The 27,288-nt window shown below is 35.4% G+C and overlaps 1 protein-coding gene across 1 annotated transcript in view; it reads left to right on the forward strand.

The window, feature by feature from the left end:
* Positions 1 to 27,288, forward strand: part of map3k5 (mitogen-activated protein kinase kinase kinase 5) — a 99,247-nt gene that overhangs the window by 56,375 nt on the left and 15,584 nt on the right. The window contains exons 8-19 of the mRNA XM_059355954.1: positions 464 to 576; positions 2,797 to 2,956; positions 4,637 to 4,790; positions 5,634 to 5,741; positions 7,408 to 7,460; positions 9,795 to 9,890; positions 12,722 to 12,803; positions 15,380 to 15,513; positions 19,283 to 19,410; positions 20,269 to 20,405; positions 22,045 to 22,150; positions 25,795 to 25,952. Of these exons, the coding sequence (XP_059211937.1) occupies positions 464 to 576; positions 2,797 to 2,956; positions 4,637 to 4,790; positions 5,634 to 5,741; positions 7,408 to 7,460; positions 9,795 to 9,890; positions 12,722 to 12,803; positions 15,380 to 15,513; positions 19,283 to 19,410; positions 20,269 to 20,405; positions 22,045 to 22,150; positions 25,795 to 25,952 (1,429 nt within the window). The remainder of the gene's footprint in view (positions 1 to 463; positions 577 to 2,796; positions 2,957 to 4,636; positions 4,791 to 5,633; positions 5,742 to 7,407; positions 7,461 to 9,794; positions 9,891 to 12,721; positions 12,804 to 15,379; positions 15,514 to 19,282; positions 19,411 to 20,268; positions 20,406 to 22,044; positions 22,151 to 25,794; positions 25,953 to 27,288) is intronic.

A 27,288-nucleotide genomic window follows, 5' to 3' on the forward strand; every position in this document is an offset into this window, starting at 1 on the left:
GAGCATATAAAGGTTCACGGTAGCTGACGGAAGTTGACTTAATAACAGAGCAATACTACTAATAATAATACCATGAGGCTGCTGATTTCCTTCATCTGTTAATTGCTCTTCGGATCTCATATCAGTCTGAATATGCTGAGTCCCCATCTGGCTGTTATTTTCAGTTCCATGTCACAGCTTGGCGAAGCCCCCTAATAACATTCACACCCCGTCCCTCAGCACAACAGATTGCTCATTAAATAAATGAAAATTTCTTGTTTTGCGAGGGTACTCACAGTTGTGGTTTGCCGTTCTGTGGTCCCCACTCAATATGGCTGTAATTGTTTTTTCTAACTCCAAGTGTCTCAGAAAGCCGGGGGAGCCCCGTGAAGCCATCCGTCATCTCACAGATTCTTGGATTCATTTAGAGTGACGCATTTCTTGGAGGAAAAATGTTTATTGGAGCCATTTTTTTCTCTCTCAGGTTTAAAAAGGGGTTTGAGTCAGAGCCAACACTACACTCTGGGATCAACTATGCTGTTCTACTCCTGGCAGCCGGACACCAGTTTGATACGTCTTTCGAGCTTCGCAAAGTGGGTGAGTGGCTTAGATTCTGTCTTTACTCTGCTACAATTCAACATGATCAGTCAAGTCTATCCGTGGCAGATATACAACGAAGGTAGGAAGTTACAAAGTAAGTTTTATTTTAATGATTTGCATGTACACAGGCGCTTAAAAGTTTGGGGTCACCCAGAAAATGTCTGTTTCTTTCCATGAAAACAAACTGTTTTATTCATGAAATGAGTTTCAAAATTAATCTAAAATATAGTAAAGACATTGACAAGGGTAGAAATAACCTGTAAAAATATCCAACTTTACCTCTAGAGACTAAACCAGCCTGAGGAGGGATCATTTAATTGCTTCTCAAATCAGCACAGAAAAGTTTCCAGCTGTGCTAACATAATGGTGTTTTAATGATCAATGAGCCTTTCAACACTATAAATGTGAATTAACACAATGTGCCACTGGAACACAGGAGTGATGGTTGCTGACAATATATAATAGATATTTTATAAGAAAATCAGCCGTTTCCAGCTTTAATAGTCATTTACCACATTAACAATGTCTATACTATATGTCTGATTAATTAAATGGTTGTTTTTTTTTTTTTAAATGTGCTTTTCTTTCAAAAATAAGGACATTTTTAAGTGAGCCCAAACTTTTGAGCGGTAGTGTATATATTGAAATTGGCAGGTTAATGCTGCACTAAACAGTAGAGTCTGACATGTATCATTGGTACTGGACCTTTGCATTTCCCTTCAGGTCCTCATAGCTCCTAAAGTCGTTAATAGGCTTCTTGTACTGTACGGCAATTGCAGTCATACAGACTAGACGTGGATCTGTCCATGTAATGTCAAAGGTCAAGAGGGAACTAATCAAATCAAATCAAATCTGAACGAGTGAGGTTCAATGAAAATACAAATGTAATGCAAAGGATCAATAAAACCTGAACAGAAAAGGTAGCGGGAAAGGAAAAAAGTTCAAGATAACACATATATTGTTATTTAAAAATAACAACTTTATTGACGATGATGCCGGTGGCAACAAAATCCTGCTAGCTTCAGCAGTGACGGCATTAACATTACTCAGGGCTGGTCGGTTCAAATGACAATCACCTGGGAATTTTTACATCTGGGGTTGTGTTTCTCTCTGTTTGTCCAGTACTCACTCTCCTTTTAGCTTTCTTTTGGTCTCCAACAATTCAAGAGGGAAATATGTGGCTTTAAAGTAGCTAATAGCTCCACTGTGTTCACCAGCTAGTCATAAATTGTGTCTGTCTGCTGTTTGGTAATGGGAAAAATTTTTTCGAGCTTTATTGCTGCAAACATTTGTCTGCTGCAGCCAAAAACGACTCTATTAGAGCACCGATTTCAGAATTTATAGAGCCAACAGGCCACACAGAAAAAATAGGATTGCAAGTTGTTCATTGAAATCAATGCTAACAGCACTAGCATTGATGAAAGAGTAGCCATAGTAGTCGTAGTACTAGTAATTTCTGACTTGATAGATGCTGGTAACGGGTCTCAGTTTGACGCAGTGGCCAAGTATGTATGAAACGTAAGCTAATGAAAGTGCAAGTGTTGTTAAATGGCAGAGGAAGATTCAATTTGTTGCATGTATTTTATGTCACGTTGTGGAAAAACACATAATGTTTCTGAGGGTTGGATGGGAACTGTAGAGTTTGGTGCTGTTTGTGCATCACTACCTGCAGCCCCTGTCAAATTTGATCCAGTTTATGATAAAAATGTTAATTATAGCTGCTTAAGTAGAAAATATGTAGTCATATACAGAGTAATATATGCTCCCGTTAGGCCCCTGTTCCCTATTTTGTGCTTCTGCCCTGAAATCTGAGGCTCAGAGGAGCACAGGAATGTGGGAAACAGTGCAGGCAGTCTGGGAATCAGCCTGCAGCTCTTTATTCCAGTCCCACCCTCCGTCTGTCTCTGGACCCTGCTCTCCCCCTGCACTGATCCCCTGGGACCCCCACCTGCCTCTCCAAATGGCTGGTTGCTGCAGCAGGACATGTCATAGCAGAAGCCACAAAAACATTTCCAACCATACCTTTAAATTCTTGCAGAATACAAATGACAAATCAAGCGTTTGTGCTGCAGGTTGTTGCACATCCAAGTCGTGCACGAACATGTTTCTGCGCCCCTTTTTTTAGCTGCAGTTATCTTAAAAATCTCTCTTCTCATAGGAAATGCAACAACAATGATTATCTTTTTATTGTGGTGGATAATCTGTCTTGTTTCCCAGGAGTGAAGCTGAGCAGCCTGTTGGGAAAGAAAGGCAGTCTGGACAAGCTGCAGAGCTACTGGGACGTGGGCTTCTTCCTCGGTGCCAGCATCCTGGCCTGTGACAACACCAGGGTCATCCAGGCCTCCGAGAAACTCTTCAAACTTAAAGCCCCCATCTGGTGAGAACACAGATAAGCCGCTCTCAGATTAGCATTGCCGAAAACACATTTCAGACCACATCCTTCACCAAATGCATCGGCGCTGATGTGATCTGGAGTGCAGCTCTGGTTTCCTTTTGAAACCATAGCGGCCATCTGTGGCCATTGTGCAAAGCATTTGGTGTGTTTTGCACAGAGAACAGAGAAAATCACGAGGGAACTGGCTTTGCTCATTTGAGCAGCACTCCTGTCTTTGCACGGATTCTGATGAATAGATCAGCAGGGTGTCGTGACATTTGGTGAAGAATTTTAAATGTGTTCGTATGCTGATAATTTGCTCTTTGGAAAGAAATACTCTTTCTCAACAGGAGGTTGAAATGGTGCAGAACTGAGTGAAGGTTTATGCTTTTATTCAGTTACCTTCGGCTCTGATGAGGATTCCTAAATGTTGCAGACAGAATAACGACCTTAAACACCAGCAGCTATAAAGCTTTCTCTGTTCGTAGATCAGTCTCAAAATTAAAATAAATCAATTTGCCACTAAATGAACAAAATATAATATCAAAGAATAAATGTAATGTAATTTTTCTGCATTTAATCACTTTCCTGTTTCATTTTTATTAATTTTTAATTATTTTCCCTTTGGTTCCTCCTAGGTCAAGTGTGAGGTTGTGTGTCAATAAATAAATGTCTAAAAATAATATTTAAAAATACATGTAAGCTTTTCTTTATTGATAATAATGTGAATCAATGTGAATAATGTGTGTCAAATTCATACATTTTTTGCCTTTGTATTCATTTAGCTATTTAATTTTCCTTTTTTAAATTTATTTTTGATTTAAATTTATTTATGTCTCAATTTATTTATTTTTATTTATGTCTTAATATTTTTATGAATTAATCAATTAACATTTTTAAATATTTATTTATTATTTTACCTTTGGTTACACCTATTCAAAACATGTAATGCATGTGCTTACGTGGTCACAGCTATTGCAGGTTCATGCTTGTTCCTTTTTGAGTTTTCTTCTCATTCAGCTATGGCCAAAGCCTTTTCTTGACTATAAACAAAACTATAAACAATAATTTAAGCCTAAAACAGGAAAATAAAGCCCAAAATTATTCTTTAACAGTTCAATATTTTATACAACAAGCATACGAACGCACCTAAATCATGCTTACTCTCACATAATCCCTTCATAATGAAGGAACAAAGTCTTGACTCTCAGCGGGGCATAATTTCAGACTTTATATCCATTTGTCAGGACTTTATGAGTCTGTATCAGATGTACGACATGTGCAGGAGAACAGTAAACTCTCTGCGGCTCCATTTTTGCAGCTCTTAAGACCCTGCTGTTCTTTATTTGTGTTTGTGCTGTGAAAAACTCTTTAAGTTTCCATTAATGTCACAAAGAAAAATGAGCCCCAGCATGGAAACACAATCATATGGTATTGTTTGTTTCTGTGATCCTTCTTGATCTATGCTCATGGCTTTAAAACAACATAACACACATGCAAATTATCTGCCAGTAAGTTGTTTTGTTTGCAGATGTTTTTCTGAAGAGAAATGGGCTGTCAATTAAGTTGTTTTTTATGCCTCTGACATTTGGTTACATTTGGTTAAACAAAGATTAGATTTCTGAGTTTTCTTAAGGGCTAAGTGGATCCTTTTTTTTAATTGTTTTCTTTGTTTGGTTTCAGGTATCTGCGCTCGCTGGTGGAGACCATCCTGATCTACCAACAGTTTAAGAAGCCCGGCGTGGAGCAGCCGGCACCCAAACAGGAGCTGGTGGACTTCTGGATGGACTTTCTGGTGGAGGCCACCAAGAAAGACGTCTCCTCTGTCCGGTTTCCTGTGAGTGACTCCAGACAAAGAACCAGTAAACCCCCAAAGATGCAGCTCAGGGATGAAAAAATGTGGCTGAATGCCAAAAAAAAAATCAAATAAATATTTAATACATTAATTGTGTAATAAAAATATTGTATTGGCAACTAAATGTACCAAAAATAATATTCAAAATACATTTAGGCTTTAAGTTCTTGATAAAATGTGACAATTTTATATTTCTGTTTCAATCTTTCTATGTTTATTTACTTTTGTATTCATTTCCCTATTTATTTATTTATTTATTTATTTATTGACTTTCCTTTTAAATTATTGAAATAAATGTTGCATTTATTTATATTTTTTTATTATTATTATTTTTATTGTATTTATTTATTTCTTTTATTCATGATATTATATAATATTATTATTTGCTTTTATTTCCCTTTGTATAATCCCCATATTTATACTCCCAAATATTATTATTATTTCTGCATCATTTTCTCTTACATTTCTTCTTTATCTTTTTTTATGTTTAATTAATGAATTAAACATTTTTTATTATTATTTTTAGAATTATTTATTCTATTGATTATATTATATTATATTGTATTGTATTAAATTATATTATATTATATGTTTTTATTATGCCTTTGTATTTCCCCCCTATTTATTTCCCCAAATAATATTATTATATCTTAATTGATATTCTCTATACATTTCTTCTTCATTATGCAAACAAGGGGTCTGCCTTTTAAAGCGTGTCATGGGGTTTTAATATGTGTAAACAAAATGAAAAGATTATGCAGGCTCTAACAACTTTCATTGGCTAAACAAAGGCACTAATGCAGCACTTTGATGTTTTTCTTGCAGGTGTTGATATTAGAGCCCACTAAAGTGTACCAGCCTTCGTATTTATCTATAAACAAAGACGTCGATGACAACACAGTTTCTATCTGGCACGTTGCTCCTGATGACAAGGTTAGTATCATCATGGTATCACTTATACTGTTCCACTTCTGCTTTATCTATTGTTGGTTAATTTCCTCTCATTTCTACTCATCCCTGAATTTTGAGAAGAAACATTGAAGCAGTTGGAAAACATCCATCCTCATTTTGTCTTATTTAAAATACCTGCAAAACCTGTCTGGATGTGTGTAACTGCATGTTTTCATACACAATCAGCAGCAATATTGCACTTTCAGTTGTTGGGGTGATTTATAAATGTATCTTTTTAAGTGAAGAAGCTACAGATAATTAAATCCACTATGGCTCATTGCCCAGTGCAAATTATGGGAAGATTCAAGCATGTTAGCATATATTATTTTAAGTGAGCTAAAAGTAAATAATCTTAATCATGTACAATGCTTAAAAAATTATTAGACCATAAATTTATGCCACAGCTGTCCTAAATTAACAGCATTAGTTATTACCAAAATCATTTTTTATGTGTCTGTAAGTTAATACTGCAGTATGTAGAAGCTCTTTAACCAAAAGTATATTTTCAATGCTAAAATATAATAATTATTATTGTTATACATGAGTTTTAAAATTTACTGTTTTACAAAAAAAAACTGTAAAAAAAAAAAAAAAAATAGTAAAGCACATTATTATTTCTTCATTAAGATGTCAAATTATAGTTATTTACTTGCATTCCTGAATAGAAAAATGACTTTTAGAGGTTGAATGTTGTTATTTTCGGACTTTTGGGTCAAATCTGGGTATAAAAAGGTGAATTCAGTTTGCTATTTGCCAAATAAAGAACAATAACATTTTAGTAAAGTCAAGTCAAGTGAAAGTTTATTCATAGAGCACATTTAAAAACAACCTCAGTTGACCAAAGTGCTATACAGTTATTAAAATACAATAAAATCATACACAAATGTAGTAATAAATACATTTTAAAAAGTTTTAGTTTCAAACAAACTTTTGAATGCTTTAAATATTTATGTTTTCTCGTATTTCTGACAGGTGGTCTGATAAATTTGTTATGCTCTGTATGTATATTAACTTCTAGCTAACTATGGTGCAGCTATTCTTAATTGTGCTCTGTCCCTGTAAAACAAAAAATCATAAAATGTTTATGCAGTTAGGCTTCATGCAATTCCTTTTGGCAAATATGCATTAAAAAACATGTAAATGCTTTAAGTAAACACAAGCTACTGTGCAAAGGCAATCATCATCACATCAAAGCAATGACATTTACAGTAACCAAAGATTAAATCAAAGATCACCTTCACAGCAGAAGTCGGGTGATGGTTGTCAGTTTTCCTGTTTCGTTATATTTGGTTAGATGCTGCTCTATGATAACAGACTCTTATTTCCTGTTTAGAAGTTATTGCATCTTCCTTATTGCTTCAATACAAACACAGCAGCATAAATAAATAAAAATGTCTGCTGATCAGAAGTTGATCCTAATAAACCTGCTACATCAGCTACACTGACTCCATATTTTCATTCATTTTAATGTGCCACAGCCAATGCAATAAACCCACTAATGTCTTTTTTATTACTGCCAGGTCAATCAGCATATTTTGGATAATGCCATTACTGTAACACAGCAGCCAGTCTGCTCCGATGAGTGAGTGCATTGATTGATTTAACGCTCCAAGAAGCTGTCATGATGTTATTTTGATCTCTCCTGCAGAACAAGGGGATTCACGAGTGGAACTTCAGCGCCACATCAGTACGAGGTGTCAGGTCAGTGTCTGCCGTCTTAAATGAAGCGCTCATAATTCAGAGTGATGTGACGACGACCTCACGCCTGTCTCTGCAGGGTGATTGGTTTAAATTTATCACCAGATGCTGGCTCGGGAGAAAATTGTTTAGCTCCACTACGTCTCGAAAAGCTTCTAGATGAATGTATTTAATTATCTCTGCCGTTCAGAGAGATATCGCAACTCTTGTCATCATCTCTCAAGTTTTATGATGTTTTAGCATTTTTTAATCTCGTGCTGATGTTCATTAATAGCAATGGAGCATTCTGAGACAACAGCAATACATTTACTTCACTTAGTTTGAATAGAAAACAAGATTTAAAGACCTTGCTAAGAAGGTGGCATCTGTGACAATACCTTTACTGTACATTTAGCTTTGAACTAAATTCTGAAATGCAGATGTTAAGCACGTATAATGTGTAGCATGGTCATACTCTTAAGATTAGTGTGTTAGCATGCTAATTAGTGCTTAAAAGAAAGCACAGCTGAGGCTGCAGGGTCGGTAGTTTTGCATTTATTTGGTCATAAACCAAAGACAGAATGTGGAGTAGCATGTTCCTGCCATGGAGGAACCTGCTGTTTCAGGACCAAATATGTCTTGGAGATTATTTTTATTTCAGGTAGATGCTAGAATGTAGTTACCAAACGTAGCAATGTAGCATTCTGCACAGGCGCCAACACACAGTCTGTAATTTGAACCCTGCTACATACGCTGCAGTTAATAAAAATGAAGATCACCAAAGTTATTACAATTAATCCTCTTGGAACCATTAATTTATGGACAGAAATGTATGACAATCTATCAAGAAGTTATTGAGATATTGTTGGACCAACAGACCAACAATACCATCGTCATCCAGCAACAAGCATGGCTGAAAACTTTATTCTTCTGCAAAAGTCTCTCTTAAATGGTGTTAAAATAAATAAAACTAACTCAAGTTGTTCCAAGATATGAATTTACACTCACCAGCCACTTTATTACCTACAAGATGTACCTAATAAAGTGGCGTGTGGTCTTTATCTGCTTTAAGGTTGGACGTGTTGTGCGTTCAGAAATGCTCTTCTGCATACCTTGGTTGTAACAAGTGTTTATTTTAGTCACTATTGCCTTTTTATCACTTGAACCAGTCTGGCAATTCTCCTCTGACGTCTGGCATCAACAAGCAGCATTTTGGCCCAGAGAACTGCAGCTCACGGGATATTTTCTCTCTTTCGGAACATCTCTGTAAAACCAAGAGATGGTCTTTAGATCAGAAGTTTCTGAAACACTCAGACCAACAACCATGCCACATTCAGAGTCGATTTAATCACTTTTCTTCCTCATTCTGATGCTCCGTTTGAACTTCAGCAGCTCGTCTTCATCATCTCTACATGACTAAATGCATTCAGTTGCTGCCATGTGATTGGCTGATAAGATATTTGCGTTAACGAGCAGTTGAACAGGTGTACATAATTGTGGCCAATGAGTGCGCATGTGTATCAGAAAGTTACCGATATTAAATTAAATTAAAGTGACAAATGAAAACCTCAAGACAAATGCAAAATATAACAAAACGCAGAATATGACATTTACTGCTAACTGTAAATATGTAAAGGCTGCAACATGCTTGCAGAGGCATCTAATCCTGCACAAAAGCACCGAAAAGGTGCAGATTTTAGACTCTCATGGCTCAAGACTGTATCAGAACGCTCCATTATTACCAGAGACCGTCTACCACGGACAGTGTTCATGATGTCTTTCTCGGCGTCTCCTTTTCCGCCGTCCTCAAAGGAATTCAGTGTCAGATCAGTGAAGGGGCTGTGCTCACATGTTGCTAGGGAACGACTCATTCTCCGTGCCCACTCAGCCTGCAGACAGTCAGCAGGACACAATAGCAGCTCTGCGAGCAACAATACGACCACACATACAGCCGCTCCGCCGTTGGCTCTGTAGCCTTGGCACACCGGCTGAGAATTGGAGCGCTCATCCCGCCAGATAAAAATTAAATCGAAGCTTTCCATCTTTTGTGCAGGAATTTAATTTGACAACTTGCAAAACAACTTTTGTCTTGTTTTTTTTATTCCAGATGCAGAATATGTCTAGAAACAAGCTGTCATGTGCATAATAAATCAAGTATTGTTATTAAATCCTGCATTTGTCAGATCCACTGGGTTTTATATTTTGATGGATTTGCTCTCCACACGCACTGACAAACAGTCTTTTATTTCATTTGATGGCTGATGTCATCAGTCCAGTGAAAGGCCTCATTCATTCCCAGTCATATCTGCTCTCATTAGTTTATTATCGTCCAGCTAACTGTGAACTGTTTCTCCTCAGCATCTCCAAGTTTGATGAGCGCAGTGCCTTCCTCTACGTGCTGCACAATGCAGAGGACTTCCAGATCTACTTCTGCACAGAGATGCACTGCAAAAGGTCTGTTTGTTTGACATCATTAGGCTCATAAAGGTTGTGTTTCAAACAGCCAGTAGACTTTTACTGCATAAACATTTAAAAAGAAACTCTGAGTGTGATCAAAATAATTAATGACCTCCTCCTTTTCCTTTTAGATTTATATTACGGGGTTTTATGAGCCAGTAATATTAAATAAGCTTAATGGGATATTTTTTTCTTATCCATAGTCAATGTATCACCTACAGATGGCTCCAAATTTGGAGAAAAGGACACTAGAGTATCAGCAGCTAAGTAATGTACCGCTGGAACAGCAGCAAAAAATATTTTAGCCACCTAAAAAAAAATCAGTTTGTGTGTCGAAGCACACAGGAGTTGCAGAACAAAGTCCTGCATTCAAAACTTAGTTAGGTAAAAGTACAAAAGTATCAGCATCACAATGTTTTTTTGTTCATTTTAAATACTTTATATACACAGTCACCCATAAAGTTGGAATAATCTTGTTTTCAGACACAATCCTCTATTAATTGTGGTTTAATTTTCATTCATTCATTCATTCATTTTCATTGTGATATGTTTGGAATCAATTAATTTTAAGTTTTGAGAAGATATACACTTTATCTGTCAAGAATAAACCACATTGTCACAATCATTTCATGGAAAGAGGTGAAAAAAAAAAAAAAAATATATATATATATATATTTTATTCCAACTGTATGCATGACCGTGTTCTTTTATGTGGTTGAATTTATAAACATGCAAATCTTGACCTGAAAAAGTCCAGTAAAAAGTATAATACTTGCCCCTAAAATGTCGTGAAGTAGAAGTATAAAGTTACAAATGTGGAAGTACATCAAAATTGAACTCCAGTACAGTACTTGAATAAAATAATGATATTTTAAACTGTATTCAGATTGCTCAAAACACAGGAGGGGATCATCCTCTGACAACTACTACTCACAAGAAAATATAAGTTTTATTCTCAGCCGACAGTGAACCGACATGGTATATTTCCGATCATACAGATTTGTGTCATTCTATAAACTGTCTCCCACTGCAGGGAGTTCATCTCTATACGTTCACATCCCTGCAGGGTTCAGGCACTCTGTCAGCTCTGAACTCAGGTGGGAAGTTTCGCACCTCTCCATCTCCGTGAGCGCACCTTGTTAATTTTCGGCATCATCGTGTTCCTCGGTGAAGCACTCAGTGTTCAGACTTGTGACTCTCACATCAGAGGCTCCCGAGCTCTTTCGGCTCCATTATGTGGAGTGTGAGAGCCAGTGAGTCATGCCTGCTGTTGTTATGATGCTGCTCTCCTTGAATACAGACAAAAAGGAGTGACAGCGGGGAAGAGAGGGGTGAGAAGGAAGGAAGGGAGGGAGGAAGGGAGGATGAGATAGGTGGTAGAAAGAGGAAGAGATCCGGTGTGTTCGTACATGTAGCAGCATGCATGCAGGAGCACATGTGCATCACACAACACCTGCAGAGCCGCAGAGTGTGACAGCATGACGAGACAACGTGCTAAATCACAGCTTGTGTGCAGCGAGAGACGCAGAGGTCATTATATGTATGTATTGTGTGGGAAGTGTGCATGTAAACAGGCTGTAACCCCTTCTGGATAAAACCAACAGCCACAGTAAACACATTATGTACCAGACAGATCACAGACAACCAGCACATTCTGTATGTTCGACAGCTCTAATGTCTTTTACTTGTGTAAGGCAAACAGCTGAGCCACAAGTGGTTTTAGCATCATTTCTTTACCTGGACTTTGTTGTGATGGTAGTGTACGCAACAAACTAGGTTTGGGCATTGGTTGAATTTTATTTTCACTTTCCAACAATTAGGAAAACAATATGATTTAGATAAAACCAATATTTTGCCACAATGATTCTCACCGATGCTCTCGTTTTGACTTGTGTTTTAAATCCAGTGTTAACTGGTACAGTATTAGTTAACCAAAATGTTACATTTACAACCCCAGTTTTTTTTTTTAAGTTGGCTTGCTGTGTAAAATGTAAATAAAAACAAAAGGCATCAAATTTAAAAAAGCTTATAATAATTAACAATTATAAACAATAATTAATCAGTTTCATCATTAAATATATTGTCTTTTTAGTAGTGCTACAACTTATTTGATCTAATTACATTTTTATTTATTCTAAATTGAATATCAATGTTTATTTGTTTTCAAGTAGGTGACACAATATAGTTTATCTTGTTAATTTTCATCTAATTTGATCTTTTTTATTATTTTACATTATTTATTTAATAATATATATATTTAAATATATATGTATATATATATATATATATTTTTTTTTTAAATATATATATATATATATATATATTTAAATATATATATATATTTAAATATATATATTACATTATGTTTTTTTTCTGGTTAAATGATATTATAAGTGCACATTTTTTATCAGTAAATTCGATAATAGCCTGATGTTTCTACAGTCAATGAGGGTTTTTTTTTTTTAATGAAAATTAATAAGGTAAATATATTGTGTTATGTACTAAAAACAAATACATATTCAATATTCAAGAAATAAAAATAAATTAGATCAAATAGTTTGTATGGCACTGTTATAGCCTACTGAAAACTCCTAAATATACAATACAAAGAAAACATATTTAATAGTTAGACTGATTTTTTAATTTTTTAATACAAACATTTTTTTAAATTCTATACATTCAATGAGTATTTTCTTGTAAAATTAATTGTGATCTCAATATTAACCAAAATATTCGTGATCATGATTTCTGCAGGTTCATTACCTCACTGTGTATTTCTGTTCCATGTGATCTCTGTTTTGGACTTATTTTGTGCTTTTCTTTGGTAGATTCTGTGATCTGGTCAACAGCATTGCAGAGGAGGCCTGGAACGGTCCCGAGGAGGGAGACTGTGACACCGACGCCTTAGAGGTGAGACCACTCAACACCAGATCCACTTCCATGTTGGCTCAGATACTGTTTTAGACACATAAACCTCAATTATATTGTAGCTTTTAGGTGCATCAAAACCTATTTCTTATAGTTCCGTAACTGGTTCGCCTGCAAAATAGTTTGACTACTTTTATGTCCATATATTTATCTGAAAGGTTTTTATATCATTCTGTAGCTTCCCAGTGGTGTTCCTTATGTATTTAAATCCAAACCTTCAGATTTTTGTCAAAGTTAAGAACCAGTGAAGTCCCAATTCTCACATTTTTACCAAGATTTTATGGATCAGAAAAGTCCACAGAATTTTCCTACAGCACAGCAAAATACACAAATGTTCCTATTTATACAGTAATGCAACTCATTTTCAATGTGCAGGTTCCAATATTCAGTTTGATTTTTGTATCGAAACATCCTGTTGTGTATCTTTGAAAGACTTTGGCTGCTTTTTCAATGTCACAGGAAATATAATGAGATTGAGGTGTTATTTTGACCTGAAAAGTAACTAAAGTAACTGTCAGCTAAATGTAGTGGAGTAAAAAGTTCAATATTTGCCTCAAAATGTGGTGGAGTAGAAGTAAAAAGTTACATAAAATGGAAATATTCAAGTAAAGTTCAAGAACCTCAAAATTGTACTTAAGTACAGTACTAGTCAGCAGGGTATTATAGTTAACGAACATTTTCGTTAACTGAAATAGAAATAGAAATAAAAATAAAAAGTTTTTAAAAAACGATAACTAACTGAAATTGATTGTGAGGTTACAAAACTAACTAAAACTAACCAAAATTATAGTGGAAATGTCCTTCATTTTCGTCTTTGTCAACTTTTTTTATACGTAAACCTTTTTGGTTGGTATGACATCTATTTCATCTATCTGGTTTTATGACTTAATAAACTTATTGGGGCTGAGATGAATAAGACAAAGGGAATAAAGGAAACATTTATTGTGACTTTTTTTTAATTTGGCACCCAACAGATACCCATTACAAAAAACTAAAAATAACACTAAAACTAATAAAAACTAAACTAAAACTAAGCATTTTCCAATAAATAAAAACAAATTAAAACTAGCAAACTCACTCTAAAAACTAATTAAAACTAACTTAATTCGAAAACAAAAAATCACAACGAAATTAAAACTAAAACTACTGAAAAATCCAAAACTATTATAACCTTGCTAGTCAGTACCAGAGACACATTTCTATTTCATGCAAATTTAATGGAATGCAAAAATAATCAAATTCTGAAGACAAATAAATCCAGTGAATTAAATAATCCATAATGTATTTCCTTCGCTTTTTATAGCATGCATTTCAATAACAACATTCAGTTTCAGCATATATGAATCCAGCTTCTCCATCCAGCTTTTCTAATTCAGTTCAATCACCATTTGCATGATAATAACTGGTTGGAAACGCAGCTGCAAACATGAGCAGTAACCTGCTGGGATAAGACCTGGATCCTGCTTGTGTGCTTTGTTTGCTTTGACAGTACAGAACAGACACCTGCTGCTGCATTCACCTGTCTTCCCAGCAGAGCCGCAGGAAAAGAAAAGCTAATTACCCCAAAACGCTGCCGCACCCTGCTTGAGTCAGCGGAGTGGCACAGATCAAATGTCTAACAGGTTTCTCTTAGGAGCAGGTTTTAGATCCGCGTTTGATGCAACAAGAGCGTCGTCAGCTGAAATTTAGCTTTAACTTCAACTTTCACCTTTCTGATTAAATATTTCCTAAAAAGAAGGTCTTGTTGCTGTAAATGATTTAGAAAGAAACATACATTTGTTTCTTTCTTACTGAGGTTTCATCAGGAATTATTGTAACAGGTTTAAAGTAATCTCATTACAAAGAAAAGACCATTTCTTAAAGTGAATTAACAGATCAGTAATCAGATAGGTTTGTCTGGATTTGTTCAACACAACAAGAGCACGATGCAGAAACAGGATTCTGTAACAATAGAACAATAATCTTGCAAAGAATCTTATGTGTACACAAAAAACACAGAAGAAAGTAGTTTTACTATGTCCAGATTTGCACATTTGGGTTTATCAGCAGATGCAGAATGCATGTGTTTTCTATTTTTGTCCTTTAAACTTTGAAATTAAATGAAAATAAACTAAATTCTTGGAAGTCCTATTTTTTTTTTTTCATGATTTGACATATTAACTCACTTTTTCTTTGGCAACCAGACCTGTGCATGTGGAAAGCAGATCTTAAGGTGCACACAAACAAAGAAATAAACATGCAGTTGCATCTTTTGTGCCAAATAAAAAAGCCAAAAAATACCAAAAAAAAAGTGACTTTATATGTCAAATCATGAAAAAAAAAATATAGAACTACCATGAATTTAGAGATCATTTAATTTAATTTTAATGGTCAAAACATAGAAAACACACATGCATTTTGAAGCTGCAGATTAGCACCTGCTGTATCATGAATAAATCTTAATAGACTGCAGCATCCTATATAACTTTTACACTGCTTTAGTCGTAAAACAGCACCATCCTTTTATCTCTATAAGTGTTAGAATAACAGCTTCATGCTTGTTTCCGTTTCCTCCACAGTACGACTATGAGTACGACGAGCACGGAGAGCGGGTGGTTCTAGGAAAAGGAACATTCGGAGTGGTGTACGCAGGCCGAGACCTCAGCAACCAGGTCAGGCTGGCCATCAAGGAAATACCAGAGAGAGACAGCAGGTAAGAATCTGCACACGATCCTTCTCATTAATCACTCTAGAGCAAGGCTGGGCAATTAATTTTTTTCAATGGGCCACATGAGATACTGCAAAGGTTGCGGAGGTTGATTTCATCGCTTTATTAAATGCGGTAAATTAAATGGTTTTGCGCTGCTACTGGGAAGAATACATGTTATGATAAGACTATGTGGAGAAAGACCAATTTAGCAGTAAAAAATAGTAAAATCTCCAATCATTATCTCACTTTTCCATTTATTTCAAACACAAAATACATTCAAACCACAAAAACAATTATTTATGTTTTGCAGTAGTCCTGCAATTTATTTACTCTACGCAAAAAAGCAATAAGTGTTTGCAACAAGGTAACATTTCTGTGTGTATGCATGCACGCAAATACCGGGCCCCCGGTCCGCCTAATGCCCAGGTCTGCTCTAGAGGTTTCACATTTTTATAAGGTATCTGTGAAGTTCCCATGACTTAATGTAATTGCTCTGATGTACAGTGTGTGTGTGAAGTCATGCTGCCTACAGGCATTTCACATGTTTCTGCTAGCAGTGAGGCCTAAAAACAGTAATGTCAGTCTAGTAAGCTGTCAGTTTACAAGACAGTTAAGAACAGACTCTCAGGACACTTTAAATGCATTTAAAGATCCTGTAGGCCTTCATCTAACACCACCGAAAGGTACGGATGGGAACTGATAAGATTTTATTTTTTTATTGTCCATTATCGGTCTGATTCCTCATCAATATTCTATGTAGAAATAAAGTAGGTCTACACAGGTTTTCAGCATCAACGCAACTCTTTTAATGTCTTTTAGTGTTAATTTCGGGTTTTCTTAGTCAAAGAAACATTCTGCTAAGCCTGCCCGTGCTATTATAACATAGGACATGTATTCTCGGTACTAACGGACGTGCTGCAAGCGTGAGAAGCAGTGACACTTGACATTCCTGGAATTGAAACCGATGTTGCATGGGAAGATGTTTCAGCATGACAGTGTTTCCGTTCTTACTTACAAGCAGAACTTTAGTCATCTTTCTTTGCATTTTTGTCCGTTTCTTCCTCTCTGCAAAACGAGGACGTCAAACTCTGCATATATGCTGCTGCTGAGTCATGGCAATGTGCAACTGTTAGATGAACATGTCGACCCATCCCTAACGATGGGTAAAAGAAATTTCCCTCAACTAGCGTTTTTGTTTATGACTAGTTATCTCAAAAACTAATGGCCACTAAACAAATAAAAAGAAAACTTTAATTCAGTTCAAAGTTTATTGCCATATAAGCATGTTTCCTTGCAGATTAAAATCTTACTTTGATGCCAGAAGTAAGAGAAATATATATATATTTTTTTTAAATAAGATTTTAAAAAAAGAACAATATGTACAAATATACAAAGACTATACATGTATATAAACATACATTTTTGCAAAGGAGAGGCAGGTACAGGTAGAAAAACAATTGTGTTTCTCACTGAAACCCACTGTATGTTTGCCAGTTCTGGATTTTTATCTTTGCTAGCTTGCAGACTAGCTCCTCCCTGTTTTTGTTGGTGCATTGCACCTTAAAGCTATGGACGTATGTGAAACTGACAGAAGGAATATGTACTGTATCACCGATATGCTCGACTGCATGCAGGTGCATCCTCATGCACATACACAGAACAACATAAAAACACTGCTCTTTAGTGCTACTAGTCATGAAAACCTCCACACGGTTCCTTTAAGGTAATCTATGATTAATCATGATCCCCAGAGGATGAATCCTACTATTTTTGGTGACTCACTGACCTTTCCTGTAGCACCAACATCAAAGCAAAACTGTTAAATTTGCACACAAGATATATTTCTCTAATATTCTAACTGGCACATTGCCATGAAATTCATGTTCAGAAGAAGCTTTGAAGCCGGGACATACTAAAAAAAATCTTGTATTTATGATCCGGCTCACAGATTAAATCACAGGCTGAATGTAAACAGGTGTCTGAGCTGCTAATGCCTCAGCTTGTTCAGCTCTGCAGTTTGAGCATCATTAGGAAAAGTGCTGCAGACTGAGAGTGTGAAGCGCAGATCAGCCGAGTCCCCGGTGGTTTTCTGGCTTTCAGTGGGCTCCACTTGAGTGACTGGTTAGTGGAGAGCTGTGAAGGCGAACTCCCACCCTCCGCCTTGAATTCCCTCTAGTGTCTCTGCTTTTAAAAAAAAAAAAAAAAAAGCGCCTGTCTACTCACAGCTCTATACCTACTCATCTCAAATTGCGAGACGAGATGATTCCACCGCCACACTTTGTTCCACTAATCACATCAGCCAGTCAGCACGGTGCTCGGCTGCAAAGAATGTGGAGGATTTGGGTAAATAATTCAGGAGTGGACTGAAACCTCAGACAGGCAGAGAGAGAGAGACAGAGAGAGACAGAGAGAGAGAGAGAGAGAGATAGAGGGAGGTGTGATTCATGCAGAGAGCTGAAAGTGAAAAGACATTGCTTGTAGGCATGTTTTCAGTGTACAGAGATGCCTTTTGTTCTGTTCTGTTTTTTGTTGTTTGTGGTTTTATTATTTTGGCTTTTGGCATGTCATCCACTGTAAATCTATCCTGTTTACTTTATTCACTGTTAGGAAATGATGCAGTGACACTGACGTCTCCATAAGACTTCTATCTCTTTGTAATAATCCATCAGTTCCATTTATTTTGAGGTTAATACGGTATTTTTAAATGTATTTCAGCAGGTTATCTTTGTGCTGGAAAAAAACAACCATTTGAGTCATTTCTATAAGCAAAAAATACTGAAAATGAATAGTTTCACACGCTTAATGTAAATAGTTTATGTCCATTTCTGAGCCTTATATGACAGCGAACTGAATATCTTTTGTTTTTTGGACATTTTGGATATTGGAACCAGTGATGGGCATTTTTGACATTTTCTAATGTTTTAGAGGCCAAACAAAAGTAGTTATGATTATGAAATAAGACAAAGCCAATTCCAAAAGTTGGGATATTGTGCAAAACATCAGAATGAGTCTATACATTTACAAAAAAACTAAATTTTACCACTTTGTGTGTTAGTTATCTTGTCTTGTTTAATAAATTAAATTAAAAATTAATTAAATATAGGTCAAAAAGGACTTGCAAATCATTGCATTCAGGGTTGTTGTTTTTTTAAATCTGGGTTGTAATAAAAATACTCTTTTAATTATTGAAGCAAAGCTTTTCAAAACTAAGTTACAAAGTGCGTTACACAGTTAAAACAGGAATAAAAAACTGGATTTAAATGACATAAAAACACACAATTACAGCAATACAAATTTAAATGGATATTAAAAACCCAAAAGTTATATAAATAGCAATAACATAGTTTTCTGTAGTGTTTGGTAGTTTTATCCATTCTATTTTGTAATGTTTAATATTAGCTTCGTTTTGGCAGTTATGGAGTATTTTGTAATGTTTGTAAAGTCATGTCATTTCTAGATTCATCTGGATATTTTTAGACTTATAAAGACGTACAGTAAGTTCTCTGGACTGCAAGTGATAGAAAAATAGTTTGAATTGAAAAATTTCTATATGTATCTTAAAACCTCTGATAAAAAATCCCACAAAAGAGAGATAAAAAACTGCAGAAATCTGTATTTGTAGACACGATAAATGGAGATAACGAGTGATTACTGTCCATTTTTAAGTTTTTTTTTTTCAGTATTCAACTCTCTTTAATGTTGCATCAGCTTGATATCCATTACTTTTCCAACCATCTACATATAGAGCTGTAACAGTGTGTTTTTACCACAGGTACTCCCAGCCGCTCCACGAGGAGATCGCTCTGCACAAGCACTTAAAGCACAAGAACATCGTCCAGTATCTGGGATCCATCAGCGAGAACGGCTTCATAAAGATCTTCATGGAGCAGGTGCCCGGAGGTGAGACCTGCTGCTGGGACACTCTTATAAAGAGGAGATAGAAGAGATGCACACAATTTGAGTCAGCTATTTAACTGAGAGCCAAGGATGCTGACCTGGCAGCTTATTCATTGAGTCTCAAGAGTCTGTGTCCTCTTTCAGCACTTCTTCAAGTTCCTCTTATTGCTTTACATTGTGTGTTTCCTTCATCCTTTATCTTCATATTTTTAAGAATATATTCACGGGGGGAGGGGTGACCCCTTGGGACAGGTTCTGGGATTACATTAAGGTAAATAATAACCCCCACTAGGATTCAGGACCCTGGTTCTGTGGTATTTCTCCCAGGGGGGGGGGGTCTGGTAATATTGTAGACCCCAGCAACATGTCTTTATGATGTGTGTGTGTACAGATATGACACATATTTAGTTTATATTATTATGCAGTCATTTTTTTTTGTATTTTCTGCCTTTTGAGAGACAAAAATTTGCTGTAAACTCTTAATAATAACTACCTGTTCCTGTATGGAGATATGTTCTAAATTTGCCATGTATCTGAGCCTTGAAAAGTTGAAAAGTTTAATAAAAACTTGAATTTAAAAAAAGAGAAAAGAATATATTCACACAGAGCTAAATTTCCTTAAAGTAGATTTTATTTACAGATCCAGAAAAGGAATAACCAAAACGTTACTTTACACTTTTCATGAAACATAATGAACTTTTTACACCAATAGAACAATATTTACGCCACTAAAACTGTTCCTGAATTAAATGCATGGAAAACCGAGTAGGCACATGATTTATTAGAAGTATCACTGCTGAGATAAAAGACACTGTGAAGACTTATCAGACCTGTTGTTGTACTTTGTCTCGTGGTGTCCAGGGAGTCTGTCGGCACTGCTGAGGTCCAAGTGGGGCCCTCTGAAAAACAACGAGTCCACCATCGGCTTCTACACGCGGCAGATCCTGGAGGGACTCAAATACCTGCACGACAACCAGATAGCACACAGAGACATCAAGGTGACCAAAAACACACCTTACTGTACAGAATTGTATATTTTTATCATCTTTGTGGCTTCTCCCCTATCCCTTACTTGAGTAAAAGTACTAACACCACACTATGAAATTACTCCACTACAAGTAAAAGTCCTGCATTTAAAACCTACTGAAGTAAAAGTACAAAAGTATCAGCATCAAAATGTTCTTAAAGTATCAAAAGTAAAAGTACTGGTTATGCAGAATGGACCCACATAGATTGTTTTATATATTCTAAATATAATATTGCATTATTTGTATTGATGCATTTATGTAAGCAGTGTTTTAATTTTGGAAAGACAGGGCTCGTTTTAACTACTTAGAGTGGGAAACAATTTTTAAGAAAATGTCTAATCACTTTAAATGTATCATGTTTTTCAAGTTAAATCTCAACCTGAAAAGTAACTAAAGCTGTCAGCTAAATGTAGTGGAGTAATAAGTACAATATTTGCCTCAAAATGTAGTAAAGTAGAAGTATAAAGTTACATGAAATGCTCATAAATACTCAAGTAAAGTACAAGTACCTCAAAATTGGTTTGTAAAGCTAAGACATTTTATAGTTTTTGTATGTTTTAAAGTAAGTAAAAACTTACTGATTTAATATTAAGTGTGTGGGGAAAAAAACATCTGGTGAAATTGCTTTCTCTCCTGTGTTTATGACTTAAAAATTTATGAGAAAAATGTTTCTTTCTTATTCATTTTTTCGTCCGTGAAACAGGTGGGAAGAAAGTTTGGAAGGTGACATTTTTTTGTCTGGATCTGAAGTGTTTTTGTGAAAAAACACTTCAAATCAACCTTTAACTGTCAAAACATTTTTTACTGTTTTCTAAAAGTAACTTAGACACATTGTCCTGGCAAACCCTTTTCTTTTTTCACCTGATCTGTGGAAGTACAGAATAATAAAATAAGAAGTATAACGATGTACAATAAGTTGTACATTTTAGATATTTTAAATATTTTAATGCATCTTAAACTAATATTGTAACCTTTGATATTGAATGAATAATTTCTTCTGACTCGAACCACAAACACACACATGCACAGACAACCACAGTCGCACAGTGAGTTATATTAGTAATATAAAGCAACAAACTGGAGAAATTATTCAAAAAAAATTGCAGAATTTGAGTTTTAAAGTTTGAGTTAAATGCATCACTGTTTATTAGCTCTCTGGAAACTTGTTCCCAGTGACTCTTTGTCACAGTAAATTTGATTTAGTGTGAATGCATTCCTGGAGCGTCTCAGCTGCTTTTTAGCATTTTGTTGATAACTCTTCAGCTACAACCAGACTTTTCTTCCCTCCTTGTTTCACCTCAGTCATGACAAACCAGCACTGATAACACTCCCATCACAGAGAGTGATTAAGGTCCGCAGCCTCTTCCTCCTGCGTCCAACTGATTCAACAACACAGTCATATAAGCATCATTAGCGGCCCGTAAATGTTAATCACCTTGTTTTGGCGGGGATGTCACCCTCCTCCTCTCACGCAGTGTGTTGTAACCTGCTCTCTGTCACTTTCAAGGATTTTTTAAGCACCTCACGCACATTATCTCATAGTCATCCTTGGGTCTCAGCCACAGGAATGGGCGTATGTGTTCTCACGGAAGTGTTTTTTTATCCACAGGGCGATAATGTTCTCATCAACACCTACAGCGGCGTCCTTAAGATATCAGATTTTGGCACATCAAAGAGGTTGGCTGGGATCAACCCCTGCACTGAGACTTTCACAGGTACGCTCTGACACACTGACTGACGGCTTCTGTTGCTTCCTGTTCGCACAAAAATGCTTCAGATGTCTCTCAAAGAGGTGGTTTGGTTTTTTTGTATCGGGGTCATATCAGGTTCTTATCCACAGTCAGTGTGTTATCTACAGTAGATTAGGGCTGGGCGATATGGACCAAAAGTCATATCCCCATATATTTAGGCTGAATATCGATATATGATATATAGGCAAGGCAAGGCAAGGCAAGTTTATTTGTATAGCACAATTCAACACAAGGTATTTCAAAGTGCTTTACATACACATTAAAAACAGCAAGACACAATTGAAAACAATAAAAACAGTCAATTAAAACAGGGAAGATACAGCAGGATAAAAAAAAAGAGATAAAATAATAAAAAGCACAAGTCAAACATTGTGTAGTTAAAAAGTAAGGGCAGTAGAGTAGAGCAGATAAGTGTTAAAGTTAAGAGTACGCTTCAGTAAACAATAGTGTTTTTAGTCCTGATTTAAAGGAGCTGACCGTTTGGGCAGACCTCAGATCTACAGGTAGTTTGTTCCACAGGTGAGGAGCATAATAACTGAAAGCTGCCTCACCCCGCTTAGTTCATGTTTTTGGGACACGCAACAAGCCAATATATCCCAATTTTTTTTTTTTTGTGCATTTATTTTTATTGTTTTCATAACAGAAAAATATATACAAATTATATACAAATTAGAGATAATTGGTGGAGATACACAGAACAATACATGTTTTGTTGTGTACATTTCAATAAAATTACTTTAAAACTTATATAAAAATAATGAAATATAAATGAATAATATAATGATATTATTATATGTATAAATACAATAAAATAAATAAATAAAATACCCACTCCAAAATAAAATTAAAGACAATAAACCAAATGCTCCAAATGTGTTCATTCATAGTTTTGATGCCTTCAGTGAGAATCTACAATGTAAATAGTCATGAAAATAAATAAAACGCATTGAATGAGAAGGTGTGTGTCCTGTACTGTACCTCCTACAACCCAACTTTAATACATCCAAACTATCCCTTTAAAGCACTGAAAATCCCCAAAATATCCCTTTTAATGAAACAACAAGAGACCAAAGTTTGCTCGGTCGTGGCTGTGATTAAAGCTGAGCGGTGAGGTAACCCCCGCACAGATACCACTTGTCTTTCAGCAGTAATCCTGCTCAGCTCTTTGCCCAGTAAGTGATATATCGCTGAGAGTAGTGCATAGCCTTTCTGTTCACTTTGGCATGAGTCAGATCGAGCAGGTTTGTGCCCGCGTGATGTCGGCATCGTGGCGGTCTGACCTCTTGGATTAGACCTTCTGGCAGCTGATTGGAGCAGACAGGGACTTACCCTGAATGGTGGAGCTCTTTCAGGAAACTGGGCTACTCCTTTTTATAGCTCGGGCCGGCTATAAATGCGTCCCGGCCTGTTTTTAGCTCAGTTGGTACACAAGGCTTCTAAAAGCAGCAAACACCGCCCAGCAGGCTATTATTAGAACAAAAGAGTGCTTTGAATGGGGAGCTGAAAATGTTACTTTGGACTGTGATTAGCAGTAAGCTCCTTTTTAAAGCTTCTGTAACCTGATTGGTCATTTACAAGAATTGTGTCATCACCTCGGGACAGAGGAAACTTATAATTAGACTGAATGCAAGTTATTTTTGGCGTCAGTTTCTTTTAACATGCTGCTCATGTCATTAATGCATCTTTTGTGTTTGTAATATTTTGTGTCCCTGACAATGTACCAGAGCCATTTACCTCAGCAGTCATCTGCAATGCCAATTTTTTATTTTTAGTTTCATACAGGGAGCAAAAGTGCATTTTATAAATGTATATTTTTGCCTGAAGCAGAAAGTGTGACTCATTTTTGCCTCCCCTGTAGACTGCATATCATTAAGATCAGTTTGCTTTTTTATCTTTATTTATTTGATAACTTATTTATGAGGTTCGTTGGTGGGTTATTTGATAATAATCAGAGCAACAGGCAGCAGTATGGTCAGAATTAGATCATATAAATCATAAAAATGATAACAGGTGGATTATTTAGACAGATGTAGGACACAGTCTGCCACCTGCAGCTCAGATCTGTGGAGGGTTTTCACCTGTAAAATATAATTTTCAGGTTCTTAAAAAAGTTACAAAGCAACAAACCTGAATTTTTGTCCCTAATATTTCTTCTTTTTTTCTTTTGGCCTAATTTTTTTATTAAACTTTCATCAACCATAGCACAAAGTGTACATTTTCATGCCATTATTTCCAATATTTTCCTGCTATATACCACACAGTTTGTGTACATTACAATGAAATTACTTTAAAACTTATATAAAAATAATGAAATATAAATGAATAATATAATGATATTATTATAAATAAAATAAAATAAAATAAAATAAAATAAAATACCCACTCCAAAATAAAATTAAACAATGCTTTGCAAAAGCATTGGACAGTAAACCACTTCAATTGAAAATTTAAATTTCATGTACAGGCACATAGGTACTTAAATGCACATAATCAAGTAATTAATACCATATTAATACACGCAAATAGTCACTTTTAGCAGTGGTGGGAAAAGTATTTAGATCCTTTACTTAAGTTCTAATACCACACTGTGAAATTGAAAGTTCTGCATTTAAACTTACTGAAGTAAAAAAAACCTCTTATCAATTTAAATAGATCATGATTTCCATGTCAAAAGTAACTAAAGCTGTCAGCTAAATGTAGTGGAGTAAAAAGTAAAATATTTACCTTAAAATATAGTAAAGTAGAAGTATAAAGTCACATTAAATGGAAATACTTAAGTAAAGTACAAATACCTCAAAAAATGTACCTACAGTACTTAAGCAAATGTACTTGGTTACATTCCACCACAGATTTTTAGGGATTACATGCAATAAGGTGACTATATCCTTATATTTCTCCTCGCTAAGTAGACGAGATCAGATCAATAAGCAGCTCAGAGCTTAAACCTAATTTGTGCGTTATGTATCTTGGGAAACGTACCAACTGGGCTGAAAAAGTAGGACAGATATTAGCAGGTAGTAAAAAGCATAACAAGAAAACGGCCGAGTACAATCATTGAATGGAAAGAAATAGTTCAGAAAATGTATATAATAGAAGGACAAACTTTTTATCTGAGACATGCCACTAAAAAATGTGAAAAATACTGTAAAACTGGAAATCTTATTTGAATCTGCAGTGTTTTATTTCCTTACGTACTAGGGTTGTCAAAAGTATCAATACTCAAAAAAGTATCGATACTAAAACATTGTATCCGGATACAATACTCATTTTCAAAAGTATCGAGTATCTGAAGCTTGTTATCATAGTTGCAGTTTCTTTTTGCACAACTGTTTTTTATTATAAATATTTAACCTGTGGTTCTGTTCATTTTTACATGTTGCATTTGTCTTGTTGATAAAAGTATTTCTGTTAAATTTTGGGGCTTTGTTTTTATCCTTGTGGTATCGAAAATGGTATCGAGTATCGAATATTTTCCTGAGTATCGGTATCGAGTTGAAAATTTCAGTATCGTGACAACCCTATTACGTACTAAGACAAACAGATTGTACTTGTGAATGAGTGTGAAATTATTACTCTAAAAAAATCTAAATCTGTGTTTCTTTGTCCAGGCACACTACAGTACATGGCTCCTGAGATCATCGACAAGGGTCCTCGAGGTTACGGCAAGCCGGCGGACATCTGGTCCCTGGGCTGCACCATCATAGAGATGGCCACTGGGAAACCACCTTTCTATGAGCTGGGGGAGCCGCAGGCTGCTATGTTCAAGGTGAGAGACAGAACGGTGACAAAAACATCCCATCATGCCGCTGGGCAATGTGTTTAATTTTAGCAAAATGGGGTCGAAGGAGGCAGGTGAACATCTGCTTCTGTCAACAAACAGCTGCAGATCCGACTGTTAATTTTCATGTTTGAGAGCTGATAATTGCTCCCCTGATGTACGAGATATTCTATAAACTATCTGATGTATTTTTAACAGCTTTTTACATTGTGTTAACTCGCTGGCTAAGAGTTTCTCTCTCTTTTCGCTGATTTGTGCACTTGCTTCGATCATTTACAGTCAGACAGTGGAAGCTGTCGTCTTCTTGAAGTTTAAACTGATTTATGAGAAACATGCACAGGCCTGTATCCTGCCATGAGGAGAAAAGAGCTTTTGCTTGACCTTTTTCCTGGCTTTTTTTATGACATGCACACTAGTTTGACTTTATGATTACGTGTTGTTTTTTTGTTTGTTTGTTCTTAGTTAGTTTTTTCTTTTTTTTTCTTTTTTGATGATTTTTCGGTTGATTTTGTTTCATATGTTTATGCTGTAGTTCTTTTTTTATCGCCTCTGTTTTGTTTTTTACTCAGTAATTATTGGGCTTTGTATTTCTTCCCATTATTGTCTTTTTATGTCACTGCAGTGCCAAATTAAAAAGATGTTTTTATAAAAATATAATAAAAAGAAAGAAAGAAGGTCGGAACCATTTGAAAATGCAAGAACATTTTTTAATAATTCATAATTTAAACTGTATTCAATGTCAAAAACGTTTAAAAGACAAAGTGAGTTTATTTATAAAGCACAATGGCAATTCAAAATGCTTTACAGAGGCATTGAAATATATTGAACGCTAAAAGAAATTACAATTTATTTTAAAAGACAATTCAAAGAACAAAAAAGGAAAGAAAAAATATTGGAAATAAATTGTAGTTTAAAAGTAATAAAAGCAAAGCCAAAGCAATCAAATAAACAGTTACAGATTTAAGTCATTTAACAGAAAATTGATGGTGGGATGGTTTGCATGTTGTAGGAGTCATATCTTGCAACTTAAAATACATTTTTAACTAGTTCTGTGAATGTTTGAGTGTATATTTTCCCCCTTTTTCTTGTTTTTTATTTCCAAATGTTTCATATGAGTTTGTTTTTCATTGCACACCTCTTACGGAGATCCTATTCAACAATATCACTATCTAATAGAAGCTAACATTAAAAATATATATATATTGAAGTTAAAAAACAATGACCAAATTAGCCTACTGACTTAAAAACAGACCTGAAAAGCCAGAAAGTACAAAAAAAGAGTTTCAGATTTAATAACAGAAAGGTCATAACTAGTGAAAGGCTG

This window comes from Centropristis striata, chromosome 18 (assembly GCF_030273125.1).
Source record: "Centropristis striata isolate RG_2023a ecotype Rhode Island chromosome 18, C.striata_1.0, whole genome shotgun sequence".
Classification (NCBI taxonomy): Eukaryota; Metazoa; Chordata; class Actinopteri; order Perciformes; family Serranidae; genus Centropristis; species Centropristis striata.